The 10,727-nt window shown below is 42.3% G+C and overlaps 1 protein-coding gene across 1 annotated transcript; it reads right to left on the reverse strand.

Annotated features, from left to right (window-relative positions):
* Positions 1-7,983: 7,983 nt before the first annotated feature.
* On the reverse strand, positions 7,984-8,575 carry LOC125519205 (protein SAWADEE HOMEODOMAIN HOMOLOG 2-like). Its single transcript, XM_048684079.1, has 2 exons — positions 8,347-8,575; positions 7,984-8,282 (listed from the first exon to the last, which is right to left on the reverse strand). Exons 1-2 carry the CDS (start codon positions 8,573-8,575, stop codon positions 7,984-7,986), a joined length of 528 nt encoding a protein of 175 aa, XP_048540036.1.
* Positions 8,576-10,727: the final 2,152 nt, after the last annotated feature.

Consider the following 10,727-nt stretch of genomic DNA (forward strand, 5'->3'; position numbering starts at 1 on the left):
GCCCAGCTTGCTGTTGAGGTGAGGTATGGGGGCTTTTGATCGGCTGGAAAGAAAATATGAGTAACATGGAGAGAAGAGGACGGACGAGCTATCTAGACAAAACTTCCAAAGCAAATCCCATTGATAATCTACATTTTACAGTTTTGTAGCGAAATTTGGAGAAATTATTCAATTAGAGTGGAAGTTTTGGTACCTTTTAATTTGAGCTGAATGTTAAATGATTGTGTGACTTGCTTTTGGCATTGGACCGATAAGATATAGAAGAATATTCACAATGGTCTCAAAAGTTTTATCTCACTCGTTGTCGGTGTTGGATGAACCACTTTTGACTTGACTATCTTTGTACTTGTCAGTTTTATGAGACACTTTGTTATGGTAGTATTGATCATAATCAAACTTTTATTGATTTTTGAGGCAACTCATTGAGCCTTGAAATTGTACACAGAGTTTTTTTTTTCTTGGAGCTAAATATCATGTTTAACATGTGTGTGCGCCATTGTTGTATTCAGGATGACTAGCTAGAATTGGATGGCAATATGAAAAGCTTCCAAAGTAGGCACACATGTGCATATAATGAATTAAGAAATGAAATCCCGTGTTTGAATTAGCACTTCCCAAAATGTGTAGCATGAGTGCTTACTTTGCATAATTTCTAAAGTGTAGCAGATAGAAGCGATGCTGATGGGGCACTCCCACCACAAAATATATTCAAGATGTCATATGCGGTACACAACTATCATCATCAATGTCTTCGTTTGTTACCATTATAAAGTCAGGATGCCTAATGTGTCACATTCTGTCTCTCACAGGATAGGAACACAATGGTGATTCGTTAGTATTGGAGCAACATAACATTAGAGTTACACTGAATGGAGCACGGCAGGCCCATGAACCAGGCATCTAAGAAATGGCGTTTGTGGTGCTTTAGATGAAAAATTATATACATAACTTTGTTTTCCGGTGGCATTCAACTGGTCGTATGTTTGTGGGCATTCAAAACTATTCCTGAGAAATTTTTCACGGTTAAATACTTTTATGAACAACTGTATCATCTCCCCTTTGATTATTTTAGATTTCGTTGGAAATTTTAAAATCCCACCATAGATTACTAAAGTGTAGTATTTTAAACAGAGACATTCTGTTGCATCGTACGTGGATCGGGGGGAAGGGTTGTCCTTTTTGTGCCCATGATAATTCTATTGGCCATCTTTTGTTTCGGTGCTCTGTGGGAGGTTCGTTTGGGGTATTATCCAATGTGCTTCAAATGTTTGTGGCTCCCTTGAACCTACTACAACATGTTATATTATTGCTTGAACGCCTCCCTCCTAGTTGTTGGAGAATGATGGTGTAAAGTGTGTTTCTAGGGATAGTTCCCCATAACTGTCCTCTATGATTCATCTAATTTTTCACTATATTGATGATTGACTAGTCTCTATGGAAGGAACAGGCGATGGAGACCTCCAGCGAGGATCCAGAAAACCCGCGCTGGGCACGACCGAGGTGCTTGATCGAACAAAATGATGCTACCAGATGATTCAGGGAAGACACATGGTGGTGCGTCACTTCTATTTGCTTCAGTTGAGAAGTCATATATTGATTTTGTCGAAGCCTAACAAAGGTGTATCATACTGTCAATTTTTCCTTCTTGAATGCCCGCTCTACCTCCTTGGTTATAAGAAATGGTGACATGGGTGTACACGAGAGCGAGTTCACAAACTATGGCTACTAGTTTTTGTCCATGCGCTGCTATGGATGTTTTGTTTACATGGCAATGACACTATGGTTTGTCATTTTGTCTAAGTCAAAAAATATGTGCCATTTATCAAATTATTCCTTTTTCCAAATTCGCGCCTCCACGTCTATTTATAAACCGCGATGACATGGCTGGACAGGTTAATGAGGTCACAAACGGGCTACCATAGTCAATACCCATGTTTCGTTTGAGAAAAAAAAACAAATTGCTAGGGTGAGCTCCCTAAGCCGGAAGTGATGAGTTTGGGTTCGTTTCCCTCATGCTATTGCTCACCGGCACATGGGTCTGCTCGATTTCGTATATGCTATCCTTTTTCAAACATCCGCTCTCTCGTAGGTAGTAATTGGTGAAGGTATTGGAGCACACAGCAGCTAGTTTTCAAACACTGGCTACCGCTCGTCAATGCTCCTTGTTCTTTGAGAGAGAATAATTTTTTTGTGACTGGTTGAACACAAAGCAAAGCTTGCATGTGGCACCATGTTGCACATCCGAGTGAGAGCATAGGCTTACTGACTTTTGATAACAAAGGATAACCAAAAAATTTATGATCAACCTAAGGGGCTAATGATCAACAGTTTTATATGTTTGGACCAAAACAACATGTGAAAGGAGATTTTATTTTGACATTAACGAAACTGGAGTTAAATCTCAAAACAACACACATAAAATTTACTGGAATTAAATCTGAAAACAGCAAAGGCACGGAGTACGGGTCAGAAACTCCAAACATGCAGTGCCAACTTTAATGGATTCATTTCAGTAGAGGTACAAATAAAAAGGAGTTTTGTGCACAATGGCCACCGAGAAGCAGGTTGCATAATGTGAGAAACATGTAGATTAATCTGGACCAAAGGTTTGTGATCCAAAGGCACAAGTTTCGGTTTCCATGTTTCAATGAAACTGAGTTTTCGTTGGACACTTTCTCTTATTGAGCAGGCATGTAGATATCAACCTATCCGATACAATACCCCCTCTTCACGATTTTCCGGTCGAACTTTTTGGTGCCCTCTTCAATGAAAGAAGTACTCTGTAAAATAGTAACCATGAAATTCAATTAGATAGTTAAAAAAATTCATAATGTAAAAGTCAACTTTGTACAATGTTAACCATCAAATTCAACGGATAGTTTAATCATAACAGTTTTGAAGCTTGATTGTTTAGTTATTTAAATTGTTAAATGTGTCAATTAGTTCATTCATTTTCCCTTATCACCTATTACTTTTGCCTAAACGACTTAATTAAATTAAAAAGTTTTACTAAAGCACATCTAGATGTGCCACAAGTATTGCACATCTAAGTCATATGTCATTGATCTTACGTTGAGATTCGTGTGGATATTTTTTTCTTTTTTCTTAATTAAACATCTCTTCCCAATAATTCTTTTGCTACATCATCTTAAGAAAACTTTGCTCTAGAATATAGCAACTTTATGAAAGATGCATACAATTATAGCAACATAAAAAAGTCCTACATGAATTTGAACTAATATTCTAATAAAGCCAGTGCCCAATAGAGCCCCTTCTTATATGTTGCCTTCGTACTATGCATCTCAAAACTGGGAACCACATTTCTATATTGGACAACATAGAGACGGTTCAGGGAATACATACACATGGTGGTGTCACTAGTGTGTTGATCGTGTCTGTTAAAACTAACTGTAGATCAGGAGGTCAATGGTTGGGAGCGCGAGTATTGTACATTTGGACATATGGTGGCGTGGGTCAGGAGGTCAATGGTCCGGAAAAGTCTTTTGGAAGAGATGGCAAGGGAAAGGAGCACGACACGAGAACAGACTTGGAGCAGAAAAGAGAGAGAGTTAAGGAATGAATTGCATCATAGGCAGGCAGAGTTGATGGAAGGCAGGACAAGATTGTTATGGGGATGCATCAAAAGGAGAGGTACAGTGAGTTTGCTGAAAGTTCGAGGTCTCGACAGAGAAAGCCAAGCACTTACATTAGAAAATTCGGGTCTAAGAGAGAGGATGATAGAAGAAGGAACTTGTCATAGACAATGGAAAAAAAAGAGAAGTTCAAAGCAGATCTGGGTTGTTAAGGGAGATTCTGAGAAATATGCTCCACATGATGCGTTCATTGGTGAGAAGTGACAGAAGGTGTCGTCTGTCTTTGAGCGTATCGAAGAAAACACTTCAGCAGCGGACCCCGCCACGCGGGGCTGCCGAGACCAATGATCATCTTATCCTGGAACTGCCGTGGTTTGGGGTTGGACGTGGTAGTGGGCGAATTGAGAGACCTCATTAGGTCATACAATCCAGTGGTAGGTCCCTTTTCCTAAGTGAGACAAAGAAAAAAAGCGGAGCTATGAAAATATTAAAGTGGAGCATGGGTTTCAAACATGGTCAAACAGTTGACTGTGTGGGGCGGAGTGTGATGGATTAGCACTATGGTGGATAGATGGTTATGCTGTCACTATTCGGCCGTGGTGTCAATATTTCATGGATGAGGTTCATTGGAATCTATGGCGAGCCTCGAACGGAATTTCGAAACAATACTAGGGATGCTATTCATGAGGGACGCAGACTTTTAGAGCACTTGCACCCGGGCCTTGCTATCCTGGCTCTCCAATATTGCTTTAAGATTTGTGCGAGACAACAAACTTCATATATGAAATTTTCTCTTTTTTTTTCTCTCATATACAACATGTTTTGAACTTCAAACTTTGTAGCGCAGCAAAACTTACTAACTAGAATGTGGGATAAAACTTTCAGAATTTTTCGTCCAACATAAATACTAAAAAAATATTTTTTAATCAAATAAGACTTATTTTGTATATTTATGTTGGACGAAAAAATATAAAAAATTTATCCTAGATTCTAGCTAGAAAGCTTTAGTGTTCTGCAAAGGTTTGAATTTGGAGACATGTTCTACGTGAGAGAAACATGGGTGCAGGTGATCTAAAATATATTTTCGCCGTCATGAGGGATACAATGATATGATCAATATTGCATGGGAGCGCTATACACATACGGCTGATTCAATTGGTGGGACGTGGGCTTGTTTAAAGTATATGTCTGGAGATATGCAGAGATGGGCACGCACTGAATTTGGATCTGTCCAGCGGGAGATTAAGAGCTTGAGGGAAAGGCTTGGACAGGCCCGGGAGCATGCTGATTCTCCGGCTTCCTCACTTGAGGTTCAAAATATTGAAGCTAGGCTTCATGAGCTGTATGAGCGGGAAGAAATCATGCAAAGACAGAGATCACGAGTTAACTGGCTGCATGCGGGAGGCAGAAATACAAAGTTTTTTCAGAGTAGAGCATCACACAGAAGAAGAAAGAATACGATATTGAAATTAAAGAAGGGTGACGGGAGTTTTGCCCCTTCGGATGAGGAGATGGGAGCTATGGCAAAGGTTTTCTTTGAGAGTTTATACACGTCGGATGGGGTTGCCAATATGGAGAGAATCCTTCAGAATGTTCTAAGTTGGTGTATCTGAAGAAACGAATGCCCGTCATACTACTGCCTTTTCTGATGATGAGATTCAACAGGCTCTTTTTCAGATGGGTCCTACTAAGGCTCCAGGGCTGGATGGTCTACCCGCTTTATTTTACCAGAAAGACTGGGCTCTGGTCAAACATGCGGCGTGCAAGGCTGTTAGGGATTTTCTTGAGGGTAAAGAGGTGTCGTCGGATTTTAATTACACAGTTTTGGTTCTTATCCCCAAGGTCAACGCTCCAGAGATGCTCTCACAATTCCGACCGATTAGCCTTTGTAATGTTCTCTACAAGATTGCTGCAAAAGTGTTGGCTAGTCGACTTAAATGTGTGTTGTCAATTTTCATCTCTGAAGAACAAAGTGCTTTCGTACCGGGGCGTTTAATCACGGACAATGTCATTATTGCTTATGAATGCATTCACTCTATCCGGAAGCGGAGAAGAAAGAAGAGTCTTTGTGCTGTCAAATTGGACATGATGAAGGCTTATGATCGTGTCGAGTGGAATTTCCTTGAAGCAATGATGACACGGATGGGTTTCTCTCAGAGGTGGATTGATATGATTATGCACTGTATTACCTCGGTTAAGTTCTCGGTTCGTGTCAACAATGGGTTGTCAAAAATTTTCTCTCCGTCTCGAAGACTTTGGCAGGGTGATCCTCTATCTCCCTATTTGTTCTTGTTTTGCGTTGAAGGTTTTTCCGCTCTTCTCAATAGGGCTCAGCTAGACAAACAGATCCGAGGCGTGGAGTTTGGGAGGGACGGCCCTCACATAACTCACCTGTTGTTTGCGGATAATAGTGTTGTCTTCTTGGAGGCGGAGGCGAATAGCATGTTGGAGCTAACTCATATTTTACAAGTCTATGAGGAGACCCCTGGCCAAAAAGTTAATCTTCAGAAATCCTCTATCTTGTTTGGCAGGGGTTGTGAGGATGATGTAAAGGAATCTTTGAAACAAACCATCAATATCAACTCTGAAGCTCTTAGTGAGCGGTATCTTGGTTTACCAGCTGTGGTAGGCCGGTCAAAAGATGGGTGTTTCAAGTATGTTAGGGAGAGATCTAGTGCAAAAGTGACGGGTTGCAAAGTTCAAGGGATGTCTAAGAAGGGAAGAGAGGTGCAGGTTAAATCAGACCTCCAAGCGATGCTGACGATTGCTATGAGTTGTTTCCAATTCACGAAGAAACTGTGCCGGAATCTGACTTCAGTTTCATCAAACTTTTGGTAGGGAGCTGAAAATGGCAAACGCAAGGTGCATTGGGTGGCTTGGGACAAAATGTGCAGAAGTAAGCGGGTGGGTGGGACGGGGACACGGGCTTCAAGGATTTTGAAGCTTTCAATACAGCACTGCTCGCAAAACAAGCTTGACGGATTCTAACTGTCCCGGACTCGCTGTGTGCAAAACTTTTAAAGGCCAGATACTTTCTGCAGGGAGATCTTATGAAGGCTTCGATCCCTAAGAGTGCCTCACAAACTTGGAGGAGTATTATTTATGGTCGTTCTTTACTGAAAGAAGGCCTCATTTGGCGTATAGGGAATGGAACCAAGGTAAATGTGAGGTCTGACAATTGGATCCCAAGAGAAGGTGCACTGAAGCCTGTTGGTGCTCGGGATATGTGCAATATTCGAACTGTGGATGAGTTGTTTGATTATTCTGGTTCTAGATGGGATCATGGGACATGGCTACTTTGCAGCGGGTGTTCCATGAAGCTGATGTTGCTGACATTGCTCAGATTGTGGTGGGAGGTCTCGGCAGAGATGACATGATGGCCTGGAATTACACGAAGAACGGTATTTTTACGGTTCGTTCAGCTTACCATCTTGAGATTAAACTGAAAGACACAAGCTCAGGTTCACCTGAATGTTCTGCTTCGGCCTCGATGCATGCTGGATGGAACGAGCTATGGAGTACTGAAGTGCCAGGCAAGGCTAAGGTGCGCGTTTGGAGACTGTTGAAGAATGTCCTTGCAGTGGGGACGGAGTTGTACCGGCGCAGAATTAAACCGGGTGTTTTTTGTTTAGCTTGCAGCCGTGAAGAGACGGGACTACATCAATTCTGGAGATGTCCTTATGCAAAGCTCTTTTGGACTGTGTTAACAGTTTGAGAGGGTCTTCTATTGATTTTAGCCCACCTGTGTGGGTTGAATCGCAGCAACAGATGGCGGGGTGGCTTCTTGATTGGTTTGGAAAGCACAAGGAGGCAGAACGGGCCATCATGGTGATGAGTCTATATCACATGCATGTGGCTGATTAGTAATAACGCCAGGGACAATCAGATTTTTGAACAAGTTCAGGTTGTTGTGGAAAGGGTGTTTAGGCTCATAGATGAATGGGTGAAAATAAATGCTCCAAAGGGAACAGTCTCTGTTGTGCATCAGGAAGCTCGTTGGATAACGCCGGGTGAGCACTGGCTCAAAGTCCTCAACTCCAGCGATATTGATCGGTCCAGGTTTGGCCCCCTTGTCTAGGAGATCAATGAGATGATTTCTGGTGTAGATGAGGCTCGTGTGGTGTGGGCTAGACGTACAGTAAACAAAGCTGCTCACATATTAGCTAGGGAGGGCTGCCTTTTTAAGTTTTGTAAAACTTGGTTTAGTGTTTTTCCGTTTTGTATTAGGGATGCTATTGTGGCTGATGGAGCCGCAGTTTAATAAAAGGCAGTCTATTTCCTCTCAAAAAAAAAACTAACTGTAGATCCCTACAGAGTTTTTTGTTTTCTTTTAGCGCATGGGTGTCATGTATCAAATCTCTGATGATTTCAGGGGAGAAAATCCCCTTCATTACAAGACGAAAAGACTATTACTCGAGGAGTATGCGAGACTGTACCCGCACAATTCCTCCTCGCTCATCGGGGTCGGGTCTGCCTGCTGAGACGCTGCCGTCGCCGTCTCTTGGTCCTCGGCGAACCTCTTTGTCAGGTCGTCCAGGAACTCGCTCAGCACCGGATCTTGGATCGGTGACTCCGGCACGCAGCAGACCACATCGATGCCGACCTTGTCCAAGCAACCGCTGCGCGGCCCCTCCGTCCAGCGGACCGTGAAACGGCACGTGCACTGCTCCACGCCGTGCGCTGCCCTCTCTACTATTACTGAAGCATATGCGTGTGTTGACGAACGCGCTGAGTTGGACGAGACACGGAGGACTTATGGTTTCGAGGACGGCGTCATAGTACTTGAGCTTCTCGACGTCGTCGCGGATACAACAGGCGAGGCAGAGCTTGTCGCCCGGGCGGAGATCCCCGCAGCGGGAATCGTCGAGGGGCGGGCATTCCCGGCGGAACCTGGCGCGGAGCGCCTCCACGTCACCAGGGGATGCGAAGTCAGCCCCTGGATCGTACCACTCGTCCGCATCCTCGGTGGAATCCTCGAACATGACGCGGAGCAAGCCTTGCTGCACCGCCACGCGCACGCCGTACCACGCCTCGTCGGACCGCGCACGGTACTCCATTCGCGGCCGTGGGCGGCGTGGCGGCGGCGGCGGCGCCGGCACGGCGGCCTTCCGCTTTCGCGACTTCGGCATATCAGCGGTACTGTGGGAGTGGCGGCGCTCTGGGTGGTCGGTGGGATTTGGGCGAGGACAGGGCGGCGGGTTTGTCGATGTTTTATACCATCCAGATTCTGACAATCTTTCTAGGTTTTAGGTTTTGGTCGACATAATGTGCATAAACACCCCTCAATAAAAAGAAAAACATAATGTGTAAATACTTCAGGGGTATACTCCCTCCGTTTTATAAATATAAGTCTTTTAAAGATTTACATATAAATTATATACAGATGTATATAGACATATTTTAAAGTGTAGATTCATTCATTTTGCTTTTTATGTAGTTCATTATTGAAATCTCTAAAAAAAAATTTATATTTAAGAATGGAGGGAGTATATCCTTCGTTCCAAAATTCTTGTCTTAGATTTGTCTAGATACATATGTACCTAATACTAAAACGTAACTTGATACATCCGTATTTAGACAAATGTAAGATAAGAATTTTGAAACGGAGGAAGTACCTTTTTAAAGCAACATATTTTATTCCTCAGATAATAGATATATCATTTACAATATAGTGAGAAATAAAATCAGGGATTATAGATTCCCAAGCATAGAAGATTTTTCACTAAAAAAGTTCTTCGCTAGATCGAGAGCCACTTCATTTGCTTCATGGCGACACTGCGAATATAAGACACTCGCAAGTTCCAGCCCTAAATGTTTGCACTCAAGTACCATTGCAACATATGAGCCCACATACTTTTCTGATTGTTGCACTACTTCCACCACTAATCTACAATTTGACCCACTGATCATTTTGTCACATCCGATCCTCCCTGCAACCATTCTGGATCGTTGTCATCTCCGCTGAGTCAACGCTGGTCACCTGAGCAACGAACCATGTTGCCACAGAATGAAGTTCCCTCTTCCATCATGGGTAATAACGCCTGTTGCACCTGAGAATGTTTCAACTCGGAAAGCAGCACCAACATTGATTTTAACCACATTCCTAGTCGGCCTCTTCCACATATTATCATGGCTTCTTGTAGGCTCTATATTCCTATTAAGAAAATACGGAGTGTTTCTGCCCGTCCGTCATCGTATGTATTATTAAAAAAATATGTGTTTTTTAATATTCCACGGTCCAGTATTAAGTCCCTCTCCTTTACCTCTATTTGTTGGGCTTCGGCCCAACTTCTGTATCCACTGTCGCGCGCAGCTGGGCACTGGTTAGTATTCGAGGTCAGCTGCAGTATGTCCAGTTCACGCTGTTTTCAGCCCGTTTAGGTCTATGGTCTATTATTTACAGAGCGTATATTAAAATGATCATGCTATAACTTTGCAACTGTAACACAGATTAAAATAATTTATATATGGCATTTGACTGAAAAGAAGTTTAGTTTTCAATCGTGCTATTAATCGTTCTTGTTAACTAATATAACAAAAGATAGGCATATGTGTGTGTGTGTGTATATATATATATATAGGGTCGCGCTATTCGTTACCCTGGGTGAGAAATAGTTATTCTTCACCCCCCTTTATTTTACCATCAATACCCCGTAATTTTACGTTTCGTAAGTTTTTTCTTATTTCCGACGTAAAAAGAGACTGTAAGAAAATATATAATCGTTGTAAAAAATATTTTATGTTACATAAAATTATAAACGTAAATACATAGTGTAAAATACACATAAACTACAAAAAATTTTGGATTAGACCTATATTTTTATTTTCTTATGCCAAATTTTACGTAGTGAATCAATAGAAACGTAACTATTTAAATTGAAAACGTAATTTAGTTATGAAATGATCGTAAGATTACCTCGGATAAAGAATAACATACAAAATAAGAATATATATATATAGGACATAGCTATTCTATTACCGGTAATAGAATATTATTCTGTTACCCCTCGGCCCTTATAGAGGCCCGATCCATTTTGCACGCACCGGTGCTATCGATGTGGCACGAAACGGACAAAAAGCCCACCCACTCCCCAGCTTCTTCTCGAGTCCACCCGCCGCCAGCGCCGCCCCCTG

Source organism: Triticum urartu, chromosome 7 (genome assembly GCF_003073215.2).
Source record: "Triticum urartu cultivar G1812 chromosome 7, Tu2.1, whole genome shotgun sequence".
NCBI lineage: Eukaryota > Viridiplantae > Streptophyta > Magnoliopsida > Poales > Poaceae > Triticum > Triticum urartu.

What these genes read in the sequence shown, in the direction of transcription:
- LOC125519205 (XM_048684079.1), bottom strand. Translation starts at nt 8,575, where the DNA reads ATGTTCGAGGATTCCACCGAGGATGCGGACGAGTGGTACGATCCAGGG. An exon ending in CGCCGTCCTCGAAACCATAA is followed by an intron (nt 8,283 to 8,346) that starts GTCCTCCGTGTC and finishes CAGTAATAGTAG; the next exon opens with AGAGGGCAGCGCACGGCGTG.